The 22,942-nt window shown below is 45.0% G+C and overlaps 1 protein-coding gene across 4 annotated transcripts in view; it reads right to left on the bottom strand.

Moving 5' to 3' along the window:
• AGAP1 (ArfGAP with GTPase domain, ankyrin repeat and PH domain 1) overlaps window positions 1-21,978 on the bottom strand; it is a 378,138-nt gene extending 356,160 nt beyond the window's left edge. The window contains exon 1 of one of the 4 annotated variants that reach the window (XM_060282347.1): window positions 21,398-21,978. In XM_060282347.1, the coding sequence (XP_060138330.1) occupies window positions 21,398-21,578 (181 nt within the window). In that variant the 5' untranslated portion in view covers window positions 21,579-21,978. The remainder of the gene's footprint in view (window positions 1-21,397) is intronic. The other 3 variants (XM_060282348.1, XM_035139158.2, XM_035139168.2) reach the window with 3 other exon arrangements.
• Window positions 21,979-22,942: the final 964 nt, after the last annotated feature.

Genomic DNA, 22,942 nt, shown 5'->3' with positions numbered 1-22,942 from the left:
TGCATGGAATATGGTTTCTCTAAGTCTGACACCATCTTTGTGAGGATCAAGAGCAGGCCTTTAGATTCTACAGGAATCAAATTTTAACAGTGTACACTTCTTTTGAAGAGCATGGTCCAGGGGGCTTCTGCCAGTGGCTCTCCTACTCAGATGTGGGCCCTCAGCAGATACATGATCTTTGGGCAAAAAAAAATGAAAGGCACAAATACAGGATGGGTGACACCTGGCTTGAGAGCAGTACATGTGAATAGGATCTAGGAGTCTTGGTAGACCACAAACTTGACATGAGTCAGCAGTGTGATGCAGCAGCTAAAAAAAGCCAATGCAATTCTGGGCTGCATCAATAGGAGTATGGCATCTAGATCAAGGGAAGTAATTGTACCACTGTATTCTGCTCTGGTCAGACCTCACCTGGAGTACTGTGTCCAGTTCTGGGCACCACAGTTCAAGAAGGATACTGACGAGCTGGAACGTGTCCAGAAGAGGGCAACCAAAATGGTCAAAGGCCAGGAAATGATGCCTTATGAGGAACGGCTTAGGGAGCTGGGTATGTTTAGCCTGGAGAAGAGAAGGTTAAGGGGTGATATGATAGCCATGTTCAAATATATAAAAGGATGTCATATAGAGGAGGGAGAAAGGTTGTTTTCTGCTGCTCCAGAGAAGCGGACACGGAGCAATTGATTCAAGCTACAAGAAAGAAGATTCCACCTAAACATTAGGAAGAACTTCCTGACAGTAAGAGCTGTTCGGCAGTGGAATTTGCTACCAAGGAGTGTGGTGGAGTCTCCTTCTTTGGAGGTCTTTAAGCAGAGGCTTGACAGGCATATGTCAATAATGCTTTGATGGTGTTTCCTGCTTGGCAGGGGGTTGGACTGGATGGCCCTTGTGGTCTCTTCCAACTCTACGATTCTATGATTCTATGTGATACCAGCCCTTGAAGCTGTTAATTTATTTTTCTTTTTTCTTTTTTTACTATAATAGGACATTATATGATAAAGTAATGATATGTTGTTACAGCTGGAACAAAATTTCTTTATATTTTCACTTGTATAAAATGATTAAAAACTTTAACTTCGCTTCAAAATGCGAGTTTTCGGCTTTTTTAAGTGTATTTCAAACAGATCTCAGTTTACCAAGCTAAACATCAACCAATCATAAAAATAATTGCAGATTTGGATTCCTGATGTGCAATAACATATTTTTAGAACCCCTCATAGAGCAAATTCGAGAAAAAAAAAATTCGTCCTTAAATGACACGCCCAAATGGTCCATGGGGTCACGAAGAGTCGGACACGACTAAACGACTAAACAACAACAATATTTAAAATTAAAATCATTTCATTGTTTATACCCCGCTCATCTGGCTGGGCTTCCTCAGACACACTGGGCAGCTTCCAGCAAAATATATATTTAAAAAATGTCAGACATGAAAATGGGTTGAGGTTGAATCCTGACAAGTACTGTCTCTGGGGGACAGGCAGGTTGGGGGGGGGGGTCCCTAGTCCTAAACCGGGTAACTAAAGAAGCAGGTGTGCAGCCATGGGATTATTTTGGACTCACAGGTGTCCATACAAGTGCAGGATAATTCTGTGTCCGGGGCAGCTGTCAACCAGCTCCATCTGTTACGATGGTTCAGAACTGGCTGCACTCTGTCTGGTAGTGGTGCCCACCCTGTGAAATACCCTCCGATCAGATGTTAAACAGATAAGCAAATACAGTATAAGACTTTTAGGAAACATCTGAAGGCAGCCCTATACAGTTTCTGATGTTGAGGTTTTATTGTGCTTTTAAATTTTTGTTGGGAGCTGCCCAGAATGGCTGGAGCAACCCAGTGAGATGGGCGGCATATAAATAGTAACATTATTATTGTTATGATTCAGGATGCCTTCCCTTCCAAACTGCAATCACAAGTGCAGTTTAAGACTCCTGATTGTACACCAGCATCCTCTACCAGGCCACATTTTTGGGAAACCAACCTTTTGGACCAAATTAGAACCCCACCCCTCTCTAGAGTCTTCCCACATGGCCTATGTGACAGTCAATCAAACATCCCTTGACAAGGCCCATACTCAAATTGGCAGGATGAGATTTCAGTTAAACATGTCTTCTTTGCCTCTTTTACCTGCCCAATGAAGATGCAAGGCTCTCTTTTAACTGTGATGTCAATGCAGTAATTAAAAGGACCATTTCCCATACACTGGCTCTGTTCATCCCTTGTCCCACTGCCAGCCAACTGCACTCCAAGAAGAAAACATTTTGGGGGGTACACAGGTATAAAGGAAAGTTCTACTGCACAAGTGGCAGTCCTTGTGCACATGGTACCACTTTGTTGAATACAACCCCTTGAATTTGTACTCATGTCTCTCCTATCCAAGTTCCAATTCTTCTACTCCACCATTTATTGGGAAAGTCACTTTTTAATCTACTTGGATTAATTAGTGAAATGAAATGCCACTGTCCATTTCTTGAAGGGAAAGCATGATGCACATTACATAAAGAAGAAGAGAAGAAGAAGAGTTTGGATTTGATATCCCGCTTTATCACTACCCGAAGGAGTCTCAAAGCGGCTAACAATCTCCTTTTCCCTTCCTCCCCCACAACAGACACCCTGTGAGGTGAGTGGGGCTGAGAGACTTCAGAGAAGTGTGACTAGCCCAAGGTCACCCAGCAGCTGCATGTGGAGGAACGGAGACGCGAACCCGGTTCCCCAGATTACGAGTCTACCGCTCTTAACCATTACACCACACTGGCTCACTCAATAAAAGCAATGAATGAAAAAAATCATACTGGACTAAATTTAAGTTAAAATACAGGGAATAATTAATAACATGTTAATGATTTCCCACTGAGTTGCTGCTTTCACATCCCCCAAACCTGCTCCCATTTAAAAGACATGTTTAATTCCACAGCCCTTTCTGCTGTTTTCATTATATTTACTGACAGAGCTACTCCCTTTATTACATTTCATCTTAAAAAACAGAGCCTAGTTCTTTCAAATCTGGATATTCTAAAGTGCAAATCTATACTCCTTTTCCAGGAAATAACCCACACTGATGGAACACAGTGGAACTTATAACACAGGCCTATGTCTGTTTATCTAGATGTAAATGAAACATCAATACTGTATCACATGTACTACATACAGTGCCTCCAGTTTTTTCTTCTTATGTCTAGGGCTATGCACCTGCACTGCAATAGGTCACTACTCTCAACAAAGATTGTCACCTTCATCTTTGCTGGCTTAAATATTTGATGAGCAAGAGGAGCTTTGCTGTAGCTTCTAGTGTAATGGGAACCAGTGTTCTCTGTATACTTCACAAACATTCACTGAGCCATTCAGAAGAACTCTGCAGTTTTATGAATGTCACTAATTTAGCATATCACCTGGAACCAGTTCCATTTTGTCCTAATATTGCATTGTGTTACTAGGAGCCTGCCTGCCTTTGAGAACAAGTGTTCATCCCAATACAATTTATAAGAAGTCTAAAATACGCTTTTAAAGCACCTTGCACTGTTTGAGCATATACACTTACCATTCCTCACACTGGCATAAAATTGAACATTATTCCAACAAGTTAAAAGAACCTACAGCGCCCTTTAGGAGTGTCTTATTGAACTACCACCATCAACAACAACAACAACAACAACAACATTAACAAGGAGAGCAGGATTCTACCAAAAAATGTGCGAGGGTGGGGGAGAGAAAAGAAAAGCACTACTTGACAAAGACAAAGAGTGTGCATGCTACTGTGAGGATTCACTGACCTAGTAACCTATATAAAGAAACCAAGAGGCTCTCCTCCTCCTCCTCCTCCTCTCCAATATAAAAGACCCAACACTGAGGAGCCAAGTTCAACAACTAGTGAAGATTTATAGGGAAAAGGGACACCCCTTTTGGGCGTCAAGGAGAGGATTAGATCGGGTCAGCCCAACCGAACGCCAAGCTCCCGCCCCGCCGGCTGCCAACCCAGGAGGCACCTCTGCTCAGGGGCTCCGTGAGGCTCTCGGTGCTGGACTGCGCGCGGACGCCGGCGCTTCTCTGGAGGCGGCTGCTCCCCGCCGTGGCGCTCGCTCCGCTGCCCAGGGGGCTCCCGAAGGGGGGAAAGACCCCGCTGAAGAAGCGCAGGATGCGGTGCTCCTGCGAAGAGGCGACGCTCCCCCCGGCGCAACTCTCCCAGGCCCCCAGCCGCTCCGAAAGCACCTGCAGCTGCCCGCCCGGGCTCTTCGGGCCCTCGCTCGGCTGCAGCTCTTGGCCCCCGCCCGCCTCGGGCCCCGTCGGCGGGTGGCGCCTTCCCGCGCCGGCAGGCAGAGCGAGGCAGCCGGAGCTGCTGTGGCGCTTGGTCCGGGCCAAGGCGCGCAGCCGCAGCACCTCCCCGCCGCTCCAATGCCTGAAACTGCAGCTCCGGCGCAGCGGAGCCGCCGCCGCCCGCCGCGCGGAGCCCAGGCCGCCGGGGGTCGCCTCCTCGGTGGGCGAGGGTTTCGGGAGCCCCGCGGGGCCAACCTCCGCCTCGGCCTCGGCCTCTTCCTTCTGCGAGCCCCGCAGGGGGCGACGGACAGTCCCCTCTGCCGGCGGCCACCTGAAGCCCAGCCCGGCTCGCCTGGTCACCTTCAGGCGGCCCAACTCCAGCTGCCCGGTGCTGAGGGCCCGCGAGCTGCGGAAAGCGTGCCCGGCAGCAGCCACGGCGCTTTCCTCCTGCTGCTGCTCCGGGAGGAAGCCATGGCGGGGCAAGGCGGCCAAGCCGAGAGGCTCCTTCTTCACTAGGGTCACCGAGATGCGGTAGACCGTTTTCCGCTGGGGGGTCCCTCGCTCCACGGCGCCGGGGGAGGAAGGGGCGGAGGGCGGGTCGCTGCTGTCCAGGGGGTACATCTCCAGTCCCGCCGCCGCCGCCGCCGGGGGACTAACCGAGGCCAGGTCCTTTGTCCCTGCCTGCCTCTCCTCCACCTCCAGTCACTTCGGGAGGCACAGCAGCTCCGGCTGCCTGTGGAGGTAACGGCAGAGCTCCATGTCTACAGCTCCTGCCTATGAAACAGCCGCACCACGGAGCCTCCCTTGCTCTGCTGCCTCCCTGCCACGCGCGCGCACCATCCCCACCCCAAAGCCAAGCCGCCGGGGCGCTCGGAATGGAGCAGAGCAAGGAAGCAGCGCCGGAGAGGATTAGGGAGGAGGGGAGGAGCAGCAGCCGCCCTCCTCGGTTTTATTGTTTACAGAGGATTGCCCACTCGCATATTGCGTCCTTTTTGCAGAGCAAATCCGATTATATCTCGTCCGTCCGCTTAATATACTAAATGAAGCGCCGCCCCTGTGTTATCCTTGCAATCTACTGTCACCCAAAAGGAAGAACGATGCTGAAAATAATAATAATTCCCCGTTGCCACCAATCGCTGGATGCCTCAGCGTAATCCGACTCCTAGACAAACACGTTCCTCTCCTCGGCTGCAATCAGCATACAGTACTGTACTATAGTCTCCCAGTATCAGAAAACAGCAGATATCCTAAAGAGCTTGGTCTCAAGAAACGGGGAGAAAAGGCAAATTCCGGAATGGAACACAACTTCTCTGCGGAATGAGTTAGCTTGCAAATACATAAAGTAGCCCAAGAGACTGAGGGCAGGAATTACTTACTGTAAGAGCAGAAATTACGAAAGCTCATACCTAGAACAAACTCAGTTGGTCTCTAAGGTGCTACTAGACTATATTTTATTTATTTATTTATTAAAATTATTTTGTAAGGGCAAGGTTTGTTTTGTCAGTTCCATACCAGTCAAACAAAACCAGGTTTTGTGAAACCAAAAAGCTAGCAATCTGCTTTTAATCTTAATAATAAAGCTACTGAACTACCACAGCAAATAAAACTCAAATTTCTTCAGAATGTTAAGTCTGCTGCAGTCTGAAACGAGCTTAAATAAAAGTGTTACATAAAACAATCCTAAATATATTTACTCATAAATTCTGAATTTAGTAGTACTTATTCCCTAGTTAAGTGTGCTCAGGTCTGAAGCCTTTGATTGCTGCTGAATTATACTTCTTTACTAACAAAATAAAAAAATTCCTTCCAATTGGTCTCTAAGGTGCTACTGGAAGGAATTTTTAAATTTTGTTTCGACTATGGCAGACCAACACAGCTGTATCTCTAGATCCTTTACTAACAGTCTTCCAGGAAAGATTTTGTGCACACCTGCCTTTTTCAGGTGCCATTAACAGTACTTGACTAATTTGAACCATACACTTGCATATTTAAGCAATCTACTCCAGCATTTTGTGACCAAAGCAGGACATGATCCTCTTCCACTCCTGTTCTTCAGCAACTAGTAATACGGTCCCTGGTGTTGGAAGTAATATAAGTTTCGGTTTTTTGTCTTTGGACCCAACAATGATAGTTTGAGGCAATGTAATTTTTGTGTGTTCAAGAATCCATACCAGAGTTTCCAATCTGCAGAACCATGAAAATAGGCTTCTTACTACAGAAGAATCCATTTTCATCAGCTTTTGGTTATTCAATCAGCAGCATTAAGACTTTAAAGTAAAAATGCAGTGTTCCAAGATTTCAGTCTCTTCAGAGGTATGATTCTCTTTCTCTATATGCACACACCCCTGTTTAGAGAGCCAATCAGGTGTCATCTGGTTTTAGCAATGATGGCTCATAAACCCACCTTTTGTGGAGTAATACCATAAAATTATATATCAATGGAAAGATAATTTAATAAAGAATGTAATGCAATAACTTTTATGAAGGATTTTTTATTACAACAGCATTCATAAAGAAGAAACGTGGAACACAAAAAATGAGATATACAAAAATTATCACCATGTCACTTAATACCTAGTTGGGTAACCTTTAGCCTTCCCATGGAGTGAACCAATTTTTTTAGTTCTGCAGGTGTAATAATGTGAAACGAAGATTGAATATTGCCTCTATTAATTGGGTTTTATTGCTAGGTTGCTTCTGACTAACAAGCTTCTTTAGTTGGCTCCATAGATTTTTGATTGGGTTAAGTGTTCTCGAAGCTATGAACATAAGTCTTACCAAACTGCGGGAGGCAGTGGAAGACAGGAGTGTCTGGCATACTCTGTCTGGTCCATGGGGTCACGAAGCGTCGGACACGACTAAACGACCAAACAACAACAGAGGTTGCCACTCTATTAATTTACAGCAAAAAATGAACAAAATAAAAACTGCAAACCATTTTTCTATATAACAAATAAATTCTATTCTGTACACAAACGTGCTCAATACGCAGTGTAATTCAGGTATTCTGGTTGATTCAGTTGAAAGGATGATAAGATTCTCCAGATATTTTCCATTTAAAGAAAACCCACTGATAGAATCAGATGGTGTTCAAGATAGCCAGAAGCAAGGCAAATGTAGGTCACTTCTTGAAGTCTGAAAGGAATGTGCTATTTGTGTGTTTGCACGCAGACTTGTATGTATATGCATTATTCTTAAACTTGGCTTGTTTTTATCTTCAGGCTCATACATTTCTAGTTCTTGAAACCATGCACCATTTATTCAACTGAAACAATTGGATTTTGCATCTGGCTTTCATTTTATGTCTAAACCATGTAATCTCTGTAACTAGCTACTAGTGTAACAACCACAACATGTGTACAACCCTCATTTTATATATACACACATGGCATATGATTGCATGAGTGAAAGGTTACTACTTGTGCAACCAGTCTTTCCCCTTTCCATAAACATATTTTTACCCAGAATCAAGCTACCAGCATTTAATCCCAGATAAGTGAGTTGTAGCCTTAAACACACTTTTTTTGTCTGTACTAAATTTTAAATTTCAGACTGTCAAAACCATTCATTTTATTTATATCCCATCATTCACTGAACAGCACAATAAGCAATGGTTTATTGTGACATCCAAATGAAGCCAGTATGGGAGAGAGAGAGACTGAAATTTTTAGAGATTATAACGTAGACATTCCAATTCCATAAAAGTTGGGGGAAACAGGCTAAACAACGTGTTGTGCTGTAGCAATGTAAAGTTGAAGAAGGGATGTGTGTACACACTTTAAGTTAACTCTCAGTTAACTATTGGACATAATATTCAGAATGACTGAGAAGAACACATATACAGTGGTACCTCGACTTAGGAAGGCGATCCGTTCCACGGCGCTCTTCGTAAGTTGAATCCTTCGGTTGTTGAAGCATCTGTTTTGCGCATGCGCGAAGCACAATTTTGCGTTTCTGCACATGCGCAGAACACGCACGCGGCGAAGACTTCCGGGTTTGCCGACTTCGTAAGTTGAAACCTTTGGAAGTCGAGCCATTCGGATGTCGAGGTACCACTGTACTACTTTCTATACATCATGGAATGAATATCCCTTGCTTCAAGTCCATGTGTCAGGAAAACCTAGCTATTCATGTATCCCGAAATCAGTATTAAGTGCTCATGTAAAACAAATAATTATAAAAATCCCTAAAATAAAGTGTCTAAGGAGAGGAACATCACTGGGCTAGATTATTTTATACCTGGATCTAAAATTGCTTATATGCAAGTTGTTTTATATTGCAATGATATAGCTGATCTACAGTAATACAGCTGATAAACTCTGAATTAGGTCACCTTATTAGCTATCATGTTTTTTAGGGAGAACAGATTTCTGCAACATGTAGAACACAAGTCCAATTCCAGATATAGCAGATGGCCAAAATATACCTCAGAGATAACAGAGCTACAACATATGTTATTTAAACTTAACTGAGGTATTTTCAGGACTCAAAAGTTGTTGGCAGCAGAATATTTGCACAATTAGACAAAAATATTTTCATCTGCATAGAACTTGTCAATCACTAGGTTTTTTTCTGACTGGAAACTTCGTTCTAGTTGCCTTGGAAGTCTCAGCCAAACAATTGGAAGTAACATCCATTTGGAAGTAACATCCCTTTCAACACAAGGTATCTACAACTGGAACTGTACTAACATTTAATAGACTTTGTCCTGACAAAAATTCAATTTCAGCACATACAGTAATCCCCGTTTTGGACAGGGATGAGCTGCACAAAAGAATTTCCAAATAGCTTGTCAAGGAACAATGGGAAGTAAAGTGTTAATGCTCCAGCTTGGTGTTTACAGCCATGTCTTCACCTGCCCTGTCCCCAACGTGAGACAGGTTGAAGAAATAAGCATGGTTGAGGAAATAGTCTTGTGAACCATATTAGGCCTAATTTGGCCCAGTGGGTGGAGGCTCCGAAAACTAATGTGTTAACATACTGGTTCATTAAAACCAGAGCATAACAAAATAGTATTCTGTCAGTTGATCCTGAACACATATTCAACCATTTAAATCCTGTCTCCAGCTATCCAATCTTCTAAATTTCGCCCATAAGATTTGTGTGACAATAGAACTATTAACTTTTTAAAACACCACTAGTGTTTTAAAATGGAAAAGGGGGAAAATCTCCAGAGAGGAATTCAAACATATAGCCAGCACGTGTAGAGACAAAGTCAGAAAAGCTAAAGCACAGAATGAACTCAGGCTCGCTAGAGAGGTTAAAAGCAACAAAAAGGGCTTTTATGGGTATGTCCGTAGCAGAAGGAAAAACAAGGAAACAGTGGGGTCACTCAGAGGAGAAGATGGTGAAATGCAAACAGGGGACAGAGAAAGGGCAGAACTCCTCAATGCCTTCTTTGCCTCAGTCTTCTCCAAGAAAGAAAACAACGCCCGACCTGAAGAATATGGAGCAGATGATTCAGCAGGGGAAACACAGCCCAGAATAAGTAAGGAGGTAGTACAAGAATACTTGGCTAGTTTAGATGTATTGAAGTCTCCAGGGCCAGATGAACTACATCCAAGAGTATTAAAAGAACTGGCAGAGGTGATTTCAGAACCACTGGCAATAATCTTTGAAAATTCCTGGAGAACAGGCGAAGTTCCAGCAGACTGGAGGAGGGCAAATGTTGTCCCTATTTTCAAAAAGGGGAAAAGAGAGGACCCAAACAATTACCGCCCAGTCAGCCTGACATCAATACCAGGAAAGATTCTAGAGCAGATCATTAAGCAAACGGTCTGTGAGCACCTAGAAAGAAACTCTGTGATCACTAAAAGTCAGCATGGGTTCCTGAAAAATAAGTCATGTCAGACTAATCTGATCTCATTTTTTGACAGAATTACAAGCCTGGTAGATGAAGGGAACGCTGTGGATGTAGCCTATCTTGATTTCAGCAAGGCCTTTGACAAGGTGCCCCATGATATTCTTGTAAAGAAGCTGGTAAAATGTGGGCTAGACAATGCTACCATTCAGTGGATTTGTAACTGGCTTACTGACCGAACCCAAAGGGTGCTCATCAATGGCTCCTCCTCATCCTGGAGAGTAGTGACTAGTGGGGTGCCACAGGGTTCTGTCTTGGGCCCAGTCTTGTTCAACATCTTTATCAATGACTTGGATGATGGGCTTGAGGGCATCCTGAGCAAGTTTGCAGATGACACCAAATTGGGAGGGGTGGCTAACACCCCAGAGGACAGGATCACACTTCAGAATGACCTTAACAGATTAGACAACTGGGCCAAAGCAAACAAGATGAATTTTAACAAGGAGAAATGTAAAGTACTACACTTGGGCAAAAAAAATGAAAGGCACAAATACAGGATGGGAGACACCTGGCTTGAGAGCGGTACATGTGAAAAGGATCTAGGAGTCTTGGTAGACCACAAACTTGACATGAGTCAGCAGTGTGATGCAGCAGCTAAAAAAGCCAATGCAATTCTGGGCTGCATCAATAGGAGTATAGCATCTAGATCAAGGGAAGTAATACGGTAGTACCACTGTATTCTGCTCTGGTCAGACCTCACCTGGAGTACTGTGTCCAGTTCTGGGCACCACAGTTCAAGAAGGATACTGATAAGCTGGAACGTGTCCAGAAGAGGGCAACCAAAATGGTCAAAGGCCTGGAAACGATGCCTTATGAGGAACGGCTTAGGGAGCTGGGTATGTTTAGCCTGGAGAAGAGAAGGTTAAGGGGTGGTATGATAACCATGTTCAAATATATAAAAGGATGTCATATAGAGGAGGGAGAAAGGTTGTTTTCTGCTGCTCCAGAGAAGCGGACACGGAGCAACGGATTCAAACTACAAGAAAGAAAATTCCACCTAAACATTAGGAAGAACTTCCTGACAGTAAGAGCTGTTCGGCAGTGGAATTTGCTGCCAAGGAGTGTGGTGGAGTCTCCTTCTTTGGAGGTCTTTAAGCAGAGGCTTGACAGCCATCTGTCAGGAATGCTTTGATGGTGTTTCCTGCTTGGCAGGGGGTTGGACTGGATGGCCCTTGTGGTCTCTTCCAACTCTATGATTCTATGATTCTATGATTCTATGAGTTTATAGAAGCAAAAACAGGGCTACTTCTCTGGAATTCCCATGTTTGTACACAGACTAGAGAAGCACAAGAGAACCCAACATATATTGGCAGCTGAGACAGCTCAGTCAGTAGAGCATGAGATTCTTTATCTCAGGGTTACTATATTGGTTTGCACTGCAGGGGGTTGGAACAGATTGCCCTCGGGGGTCCCTTCCAACTCTACGGTTCTAATCAGCTTGCTAGCTGTGTTGGCAACCAACAGGTTGATATGTTTGGTGTTTGTTACCTGACCCAGCGTGGTGTAGTGGTTAAGAGCGGTGGACTTGTAACCTGGGGAACTGGGTTCGCATCTCCGCTCCTCCATATGCAGCTGCTGCGTGACCTTGGGCTAGTCACACTTCTCTGAAGTCTCTCAGCCCCACTCGCCTCACAGAGTGTTTGTTGTGGGGGAGGAAGGGAACGGAGATTGTGAGCCACTTTGAGACTCCTTAAGGGGAGTGAAAGGCGGGATATCAAGTCCAAACACTGCCGCTGCTGCTTCTTCTTCTTCTTCCATAAGAGTTGAAAATTTAGAAATTCTATGGACTCTCTCCCATTTCATTCTTAACATCTAATGACATTGTGTCAGTTTTACCCAATAAGAAGCATTACATGTATCTGAAAGAAGCTAAGCAATCCAGGTTTGCCCATGAGAACTCATTATAAGCAGCAAGACCCCAACTGACATGAATTATTTACTGTGATCTTACACTTATAATTATGCACATGCATTAAACACAAAAACGTGCATCTGTGCCACACTTTAAAATCCACATGGAAATCCAACTACTGAAAATAAGTGAAATGGAACAAGCAATGTGTAACACTGGGGACACAAGCTAACTGGTACTCTAAATGCTCCCCCAGCACCCAAATGAACATGTAAAATTTCCATGCCTTTGCACCAGTTAGCTTTGGGTACCTCCTGTTTATTGCAGCCCTTAACTGATGCAAATGACTTTTTAAAAACCTCTATTATTAAAAATAATATATCATGTTAACAAACAATGGTTTGACTTGTGGTACCTTGAAGACTAACCAATTTATTATGCCATAAGCTCTCTTGGGCTAGTCCACTACTTCATTAGCTATATGAACCGTTAACCTCAGTTGGTAGGTTTACGAATATGTTTACATATGTATACACACACAGGATGGTGTAGAGAAAAATGTATAAACATCAGGATTAAATGGCAATGAAATGCAAAAGGTAAAGTCTGTAACAACAACAATTCAGTTACCCTTAAATATATGCAAAATAGGCACAGGACCATTCACAGCAACATCATCATACTTCACTTGCAACCTTAATCAATACCTTTAGAGGAAAAAAGAAGCCATGAAGAAATAACAAATAACTGTATCCTTCCTTTCCATCAGATGCCAGGGGGCAGCTTGAAACACTTAAGGATTGTTAAAAAGTTTTTTTTTTAAATCCCTCTCTGTACCTTAATCATACATTTTATCAGAGTGGACAGCAATAGTAAAATACATTATTACAAAAAAAACATAATTAGAAGATACAACTGCAAATCTCTCTCATATCTGCCACTGAAAAGCCCTTACATCAAATGCCTGGAAGAAGAGGAAAGTCTTTAGCTGGTGCCAAAAGATGGAGAGAGTCAGCACCAACCTAACCTTGGCGGGGAGGCTGTTCCAAAGCCGTAGGGTGGGGATGGGGAATGGCGGTGGCGGTAGGGTGGGGATGGGGAACGGTGGCTCCATCGCGTGTTCGTGTCACAATCCCTCGCAGTCCCTTTCCCTCTTCCCCTCGCGCCGTTAGTCGGGAGGCGAGGCACGGAACGGCGGTTTGGAGGGGAAGCCGTTGAGGGAGAGAGAACCGCATCCCCCCCCCCGCTCGAGGGTGCGAGTGAGTGCGCGAGGATAGGGAGTGTGCGGGGATTGGGCTCTGTGCGTCCAGTCCCTGTGTCTGTGGGGCACATGCGCAGTAGCGCAAACCCAGGGACACAGGGAATATTGGACGCAGAGACACTTGCACTTTATTATATAGGATTAGGCGGGTCAATCATAAATGGAATGTAATTAATGAAATCTAATAGCGATGTTTATTTTTGTATTATTGTAACTATTTGTTTTATTACTGTGGAATTTCCAAAAGAAAATACTCCATATACAGCATGTAAATTAGAGGCATATAAATTATTATTAATAAATTGTTGTTATGTATTAGAGAAATAACCAATCTCAAATTGTTAAAAGGCCAATTGTATTAAATACAAAACACAGTTGTTACCATAGTTAACATTCACGTTGAATGCAAAATAATATTCACAGCACACCTGAGTGCTAAGTTTAAGAAAATTATTCCAGAGTGTACTGGTGTGAGGCAATAGATTCAGATATCAAGACAGACTATTTTTCCTTGGCTGCAAAAAAGAGAGACAGGCAATCACCATCGCAATACTCTAACCGTTACAAAGCAATGTCCACCATATCATGTACACTCACTTGATATTCTAGATGAATGTCTGTCATACATACACCCCCTACCCTGCAACACCAACCCCTGTGAAAACCAACATGAGGAGAAGGAGATGTAGCAGCAGCAGCAGCAGCAGCAGCAGCAGCAGCAGCAGCAGCAGCAGCAGCGGAGAGAGCAGGCAATTGCACCATGACACCTGATTACCCGTGGGGCTAAGAATATAGTTTCTCACTTCTTGAATGCTGGAAGTCTAAATTTGTACAAGACACACAAAATATATGAAGTCGAACCATTTGCTTTATTTTTATACATAATTATGTTGAGCTACATAAAGTTTATCATGAAGATTTTCTAAGCCAGGAGGATATCATTACTGCATGTAGGCAGTAATGCATGTAGGCCAGGAGGAAAACAAGCAGCTAGAATTTCTGCAATCATTGTTTCTGAACTCAGCACACTTTTGTCAAGGACAACCAAGGCATAATGCTTACATGCACTTCTAGCCATGCTTGCTCCCAAGTCAGATTTTTTCTTTTAAAGTGTGCATATTTTTAGATAATCCTAGGTGAACTCAAGATTTACTCAGTTGACTATTGAAAATGTAGTTTCTACTGAATAAACTGCAGCCTGTCAGTTAAGATGCCACAAGAATATTATTTTTTGTACTTATTTTGCCATTTAGATAGTGCTAGCATATATTGCGCAAAATTCCTTTCTGATTTTAGTGTGATTACACAGACCCCCCCACCCGTCTACCAATTCTTCTCAGAAATCAATTCTTGCCATCTAACCAAGAAGAAAGTTTTTAAAATAAATTTGTTTTATCAAATAAAATACTGCCCCTTCCAGTCGTTCTGACCCTATATAGAGAGGGCAGCACTTTTAAAAGCCAAGAGAATGTGGAGTAAATGAACTGGAAGGTACTCTGATGCAGGGTTCAAAATTAGCTGCATGCCAGGTGCATTTTGTGCCTGGGGATTGGTAGATAGTGAGCACTTTGAGAAGTCTTGGTGCCTCCCCACCCAGCACGCAAGTGAGATTGTTGGCAGATCCCTTCCCTTTACTGCTTTGTGTCCCCCCCGCCCCCCCGTGAGATTGCTGACTGCTGCCTTCCAGGTCCCACTTTGCCTCCTCCCGCAAACATGCAAGTTCAAATTCTAGCACCATATTTTACTCACACATACACACATATGCCCGAATTTGTAAATATTAATTATTCAAATGACTATTTTGGCCACTACTGCAGGGGCTGACCCCATTTATGTTTGTGGTGTTGAATTAAGAATTATCAGTTAAACATCTGGCTAGTTCAGATGACAACCTTGAGCTAGGTTAAGAACTATGAGAACTGAAAGAAGAAAGGTAAACTTTATCCAGGGACAGCCCACATATATATTGGCCTATTCTTATTAATGGTGACATAGACCATTCATAACGTAAGAATCTTCTTCACAACTGTGAGCAGGGCGGTAAAGTGAACACAAGTGACAACAATTAACTATAACAGTGTTCACGGCTCCTGCTCAGACTGCACAGTAAAACCATTTTGGTTCCTGAAATTCATTCTGATTGTGCAGATAAAATATCACTGATAGAATTCTACAGAATAATCTACTTTCAGGAAGTTCATGGAAAGAATGTTTCCCATCTGCCGTCATCTGTGCCTTTTGAGGGCTGGGAGGTCCTCCTGACAAAGTGGGTTGGTTTGCAGGGGCTACTGTGGGAGGGGGAAATCACCCCCAAACTCTGTGTGATTTTGTGCAGTTCCCATCCCCTTTTGCCCCACCACACATTGTTCAGGAAGGGCCCCCTTATACTCTGGAAAGGCTTTTCGGGCATAAATGTGGCTGAAGCATGTGGGGAGGGACAGAAAATTTCCTCCATGCACTTTAAGAACCTTCCCCAAAGCCTCTCGAAGTTTTCCCATTCTTCCATCACATCAGCATTGCTGTACACACACCACACATTCTTGGGTTGTGTCTCTTTGGTTGCTGTGAAGTGAGACTACCACATTCTTAAAATGTTCCTGCTGTTCAATAGATATTGATGAATCATATGGTTAGACGTATTTCAGTTATGCCTTTTTTTAAAAAAAATGTGAAGGGTTTGGGGTAGTTCTTTGACCTTGAGGTAAAAGGTGCATTTTAAACAGTGCATCTGCTATACTACTAGATGACAGAAGTGCTGTACATTTGTCCAAGCATTGTAATAATCTGGCGAAAAAGAGAAGATATACATATCTGAAGCCATGATTTTAACTCTAGATAACCAATTGTACTCTGCTACAACTTCAAATAGATTTTTATTCACTGATGCTACTGTGACATACGGTAATACCAAGTTCTATATTACTGACACACAGATAACAAATAAGGTTGTGCTAAATTTAAAAATACTGTAGCTCCATTAGTTGAAACAAAATTAAAAAAAATCCGTCCAATAGCACCTTAGAGACCAACTAAGTTTGTTATTGGTATGAACTTTCGTGTGCATGCCCACTTCTTCAGATACCATGTAGCTCCATTAGTTGAATTCAGGTTGAGACCGTAAAACACTTTTCTTTACACTTGCAAAAAGCCAACTGCTTAAGTTTAAAGAATCACTTTTATTTAAGTTTTGCACTTTACATACTGTATAGATGAGTTGCTTTACTGTACTTTTCCATGTATAAGACAATATTTCCCCAAAAAAATTTTAAAGTTTAAAATTGGGGGTTGTCTTATACACGGAATGCTGCAATTCAATATATAAATAAATACATGCTGCCATCCATATTCAATTCCGTGCCAGCAGCCCCCACTGCGGACATTGTCCCTGACACCCGGTTCCCTCAGCCGCCACCTGGCTACCCAGACCCTCCATTCCCCAAGCACAATCACTCAGGCGGCTCTGACAGTCGCAGCTCCTCACAGCGCGGAGGCAGAGTGAGCCACTCATGGGGCGGACCGGGGCGGACTGGGCCGCGGGGCCTCTGGAGTCTGCCTGCCTCCTCCCACTCAGCTGCCCTATACTGGGTCCATTTTTAATCCATCTTTAGCAATTTTCATATTATATCTTAAATCATTTTCCAACACTTATACATTTTCATCTCCCTCTACTTAATTAACATTTTCCTCTTCATTATCCCTCACCTATAATCATCAATTATTCCTAACCTATAATTCATTTCCCAACCATCTATCTTCTATTTTGTCCCTTAGCCTAAAAATTCCCAAAAATATCCATACATTCAAACATTACTTCTTCTACCCTAACAACATTTAAGCATGGGGGAAATCTCTGTGCGTCTTATGGTGCGAAAGCTTTCCCCCCCCCCCCCCCCCCCCGGGCGTGCTCCACTAGTAAAAGAGACCGGAGCCGGGGTTGAGAGAGGTGTCAGAGGCAGGGAGCAACAGAAGCTGACAGAAGCAAGCAGACGGCCGAGCAGCCAAAATAGTGCTGCTGCTGCTGCCGCCACCTCTCCTGCTCGGGACCAGCGTCAGCACTGCTACCAGCCCGGTCTCCGCCCCTCCGCGCCCTCCTCCTCCTCCTCACCGCCCCTCGCCTCGCCTTCGCCCCTGCCGCCTCGCCATCCTCGCCCTCCTCCCCCTAGCCGCTGCCGCCTCACTGCACCCCACAGCATGAACCACAAAAAATAATACATCCACTGTTTCGTTCAGAATATTTCCACCCCCTTGTTTTCCTCTAAAAATCTAGGTGTGCCTTATGGTCCAGTGCGCCTTATGGAGCATCTGCATTTATTTGTTCTGTTTGTCTATTCTGGAGTAATCTCAAAGGCTTTAGCCACTAGTGAGCTGCTCAGCTGTTGCAGTTTTCTGTCACAAGGCCTATTAACAGTCAGTGCTGCACATTAATATACCAATCTAGTCATACCTCTGGATACGAATGCTGCGGGTTGCATACAACACAGGTTATGAATGTGCCGAACCCAGAAGTAACAGAATGGGTTACTTCCGGGTTCGGCGGTTCGGGCATGTGTAGAAGCGCCGAATCGGGACCCGCGCATGCACAGAAGCACTTACACGGCTGCTCTGGATGAGAACGGGGCTCCAAAATGGATCCCGTTCGCATCCAGAGGTAACACTGTATTTGTGTGAATCCTATATAATAAAGTCCCTGTGTCTCTGCGTCCAGATTCCGTGTGTCCCATTTTCTGTGCTAATGCGCATGTGCCCCAGGGACACAGGGATTGGACGCAGAGACAATATCTCGGTCGCGCGTCCAGGACACTGTCATGCGGCGCCGGAGGCTGTTCTAGCGGGCCGCTCCCAGCGCTGGCCTCCATGGGCACCTAGAGGATCCCCGCCCCCTCCCGCCGCCGCCCCGGCTTCGGCCCCGCGACAGCCATGCGCGCCCCCGGAGCCACCTTCGTCACCAGCCTCCGTTGTTCTGGCGTAGGAAGGAGGCAGCAGCGGGAGCAGCCCGGGCCGAGCGTGCCTCACCTTCCCTGGCCTCTGCCCGTCCTGAGCTCCTCGACCTCAGGGGGCCGGCCTCCATGGGCAGCAACGGAGGAGCCCGTGAGAGGAGCAGCGAGGCTGCGGCCTTCCCTCCCTCTCTGTGCTCAGCTGTGGGGCACGACGGGAGAGCGAGTTTGTTTACTTGCGTTCCCGGCATGCCCCATGGCCGAGCGCAGAGAGATTTATTTACTTTTGTATCTGAATTTGCAATCATTTTCAAAGCACATGGTGGTGCTTTCCTTTTCCTGAAATGCTCATCTTGAACTATTCAATGTTGATTCCTATTTTAATAATGCAGTTTTGTTTTACTTTTAAAAAATTACATGCCTGACAGCAATCTCAGAGATAGCAAAATGGAAACAGCTCCTCTCCAACTCTGTCTGGTCTGTAGCACAGGGGCCATATGTGCTTTAGACTGTATTTTTGCTGCCCCAGTGCCTTGTGAATCTGTCCCATTCTTCCATCACATCAGAGCAGTACTGGAAACTAGGACAGAAAAACTGTTTGCCACATGGCTTCTGGAACCTATGTTATGGGTGCCACAACAGTGTCTAGTCACATTTTTCCCCCATTCAGTGACATTTCTACTTATATTTTCGAAACACATGAATTAATACACAGTTTACATCAGTGACACATTTACAAATGGATGAACACCCTGACCCTACAGCTCCCTTCAGTTCAACAGCAATTACTATAACATGCCTCCATAAAATTACTACATATTTATCCCCAAAGAAACAAAAAACAACCATATTCTTTCTTGCAAATTCAGGAACACGTTTGAAGCACTAAGCAAAGCAAAAAGATAAAGTACTACATTTTTCACATCAGAAAGATTACAACCTACCATATATTCTTATATCACACTATCTGGCCCAGCCACGCGTTGCTGTGGCTCATCCCTGTGACTGCCCCCACCCTGTCCCGACCCATGACCTATCCCGCCCCCTCGGCCAAGTCTGCAAAGCCGAGGCGAGATGCTGTGGAGAGGGAAGCTTTCCTAGTTGCAGTACCAGTGTAGCCATTGCTAGAGGGCACTGATTTGCAACCTCTCCTGTGCTCCCAGCATCCCTGGCTGTCTGAGTTTTGTGTTCGGGAACAGTGGGTTTTACCTGCTTTACCTGCCATAGGTGTGACATCTGCCATAGGTATATGGTCACTCACATATTCGCTTGGGACGTTGTGTCCAAATTTCGGAGAAAAGTGGAGACACACCCACATGGCCAGTTTACATTTATTTATTTATAGATAGATAGATAGATAGATAGATAGATGATAGATAGATAGATATAGATATAGATGGCAAATGTAAAAATGGCAGACTTAATAATATGAAAGTTCAAAGTTGTACATATTTGTGTTTGTGAGTAGGCACTGTGATAGAAAGATGGTGAAGTGGTTGTACTGCTGCATTCCCAACTGATGCATGAAAATCATACTAAAACACACAAACATATGCAGCTACGCAAAGATTTGAGAAGGAACCCTGATCCAAAGGAACAGGTGGAACATTACAGTCAGCAAGCACTAAACTTACCAACTTCTAAATATAAGTAATAATACACACTAGTTGAACTTCAGGGGTGTTTTCTGTTATACCTGAACAGTGAGACTATGCAAATAAACTTTATCCGATAACCCTCAAGGGAGGAAATGGTCAGATAAAAGCAAGAGATCATGTGACGGGACGGTGGAAGTGGTAAAAAGGAAATTAGTTTAGATTAACTAAAATGCATTACAATTTACTTCAATCCAATCCACATACCATACAAATCAGGACAAATACCATACAGAATATAAACCACTCCTTAACAATAATGCACTGACATATCAGCCAACAAGAGGAAGCTTAATGATTCTAATAATATTTGGCTTAATTGAACTACTTGCTCATGAGACAGCAAGTAGATATCACCTGCTCAGTCTAAAGGCTAGAGGATTAGATTAAGCTTCTGCAATATGGCTATGCAAGTAAGTCTTCGAAGCCTCTGCCCTCTTCTCCTTTATAGTAGGAGAGAGAGCAACAAAAAACATGTTAATGTTAGAGATATCTTGCATTCCTGCTCATTTAAAAAGCAACAACTAAATATTATTTATTTATATTATGCTCATATGCTAAAATGGTATACTAGAAATACAAACAACCCAAAAAGGCATTGGAACAGTCACACTTTCAAATACTCCTCAAACTATAAGGCTCCTTTATATAGTCCAGTAACTCCTTTCCAGCTGGTCTTTTTGCAACCTAACCAGGACCAAAGACATCAGCTTTGCAGAGCAATACTAATTCTCTAGGGACTTGCTAACTAGGCTGCACAGTAAGACAGGCAAGCAACCGCCTGCCTCAAGAGGCTGTAGTGGGCAGGCTCATGTCTGCTATGCAACATCAAAACACCACATGTGTACTTTGCACTTCCAAGAAGCAGCTGCATTTCTAAGGAAGCACTATTTATTTATTTCCAAGGTGCTCCTTCCTTGAGACCCTGCCCTGAAAACTTTTTAAAAAAATGTTCTGTTAAGTATTTCTTCGCAATATTTTACAGGTCCGTCAAACAAATGTGATAGAACAGTTAGGGAATCAGTCTAGCTTTTCAGATCAGCATTATGCAGACCACACAGCATTCTATTAAAAAGCCAATAAAAGAGCTTTTCCAATCTCTTACTGGGAAGCACCTGACTCCTCACTGCAGTTCAGTGCCTGAGAACTGACAACTGAAATAAGGAAGCCCTGGCTTCTCTCATCTTTCTTCACCTTAGGGCCAACCCCCCTATCTGTCTCGGGACGGTGAGGGCACCGACATACCTTACACAGTTATTGCAAGAATCACGACAACTTGAGTGCTATACGTTTTTGTTGTACTTGTATTACCATAAAAGCAAGGGAGAGGCTCTCGCGACCCATCACTCAGAAACAAGTTTCGCTACACTCAACGGAGCTTGCTCCGCAAGTAACTACCGGTGTGCGCAGGATTGCAATCAGAGTCAAAAGCAGAGGGAGAGGCACAGCGACGACCTTTCTTTGGGGGTGAGGCTAACACTCCGGGGAGCGCAGAAGGGCTCGCTTCCGAATCAGGGCAGACAGGAGGGGGGGGGAGAAAGATCTACATCAGCAGCAGCAGCTGCTGCAACTTCAGCCGCGTCACCCACCTTCGATGGCGATGACGTGCTCCCGGATCTGGCCCTGCAGCGCCGGCTCCTCCACCCGTTCCAGAAGCTCGTAGATGGAGTAGATGTTGGGGTGCACCGACTCGAAGCGCTGGATCTCCGCCCGGATGGCCGCCGAGTTGGCCAGTTGCTGCTGCTGCTGCTGGAGGTGCTGGTAGTTCATGGCGGGGGCGGGGGGCGGGGGGCGGAGCGGCAACGGACCGTCCCCGCCGCAGAGCGAGCGACCGAGCGACCACCCTCCAGGCAGGCAGGCAGGCAGGCAGGCAGGCGCCCGGCCCGCCCGTCACTCGCCGAGCCCCGCTGCCCTCAGTTCATCTTCGCCCAGGAAAGGCCCCCGCATGAAAGAGAAACAAACGGACAGGTAGGTAGGGACCCACGGCAGGCGACGCCGGGCCTCAGGTAGCCGCCGCTGTAGCGCGCCCGGCGCCTAGCAAAAACCCAGCGACGGACCAGCCCACCTCCGCGGAACCGGCCAACCAAGCGGCGGCAAGCAAGGCCTGCGTCGGCGCCAGCCCCGCCCCCCGCGTCGCGTCAGCGCTCCCCAACCGTCGCTCTCCTCCCCTCACAGACGTAAACACTCCCACACATCGAGAGATATACGTATAATTCTAGGCCCAAGCCCCATCCGGGGGGCGGGGAGAAGAATCAGGGAAGGGCCCGTTGCTCCCTGGGAAGCGTAGTTTTCAGTGGATCGTCCAGGGTTTGGGTTTTAATTTTTTTTAAAAAAATCCTCTCCTCTTTTCGGTTTTGACATCACGCCAGTATATGACGTTAGTAAAATAATAAGTACGTAAATGCCGCGGTATTCCGCACCGACACGTAACGCGTATGCGCATGCGCCCATTCCCCGCCGCCTCCCGCGGCCGCTGAAGCCTGGCAGGAGAGCTCTTCCCTCAGGTCGCGGGTCACGAGGAGTGCGCGAGGGAGCGCGTCCCTGCAGTGCCCACACGGACGGCCTAGAAGGAAACGTCCCGCCCGGTGCCCTTTCCCTGGCAAGCAGAAACAAACGAACCCCGAGGAAATAGAGCGACTGGCTGCGCTTTCGCGGTGCTTAAAACCATCTGCCTAGCGCAGCAGCCTGGGGGCGGGGCCTTCAAAGTCGCCCATCTGACGGGGTGACCCCAGCAGCCCCTCTGGGCAGCTTCCAACAAGACAACATCAAACGTTAAAACTTCCGTGAAGGCAAGGCTGCCTTCAGATGTCATATTTATGCCCAGGTTTCCCTTATTAATTGTTTGCTTCTTTATTAAATTTCTATACCACCCTTCATCACAATAGAAAAACACAAAAATATTTGAAAAAGAATAGGAACGATGCATAGTATAGTTGCAGAAACAAAGGAAGACTTGATGACATGATTTAAATAAACACATCATTATTAACAAAAATATGTAGAAGATGAAGAAATAATACAGTGTATTTTTTAGCAACATCAGTGTGAAATAGGGTTGGGGGAAGCCCAGGAGGGGAGGGGAGGGAGGGGTTGGGGGAAGCCCAGGAGGGGTGGGGAGAATGTTATGGATACGT

This window comes from Zootoca vivipara, chromosome 1, assembly GCF_963506605.1.
Source record: "Zootoca vivipara chromosome 1, rZooViv1.1, whole genome shotgun sequence".
Lineage (NCBI taxonomy): Eukaryota > Metazoa > Chordata > Lepidosauria > Squamata > Lacertidae > Zootoca > Zootoca vivipara.
Note: the sequence above shows the minus strand (reverse complement) of the source record. Positions and strands in the feature narration are given on the sequence as shown.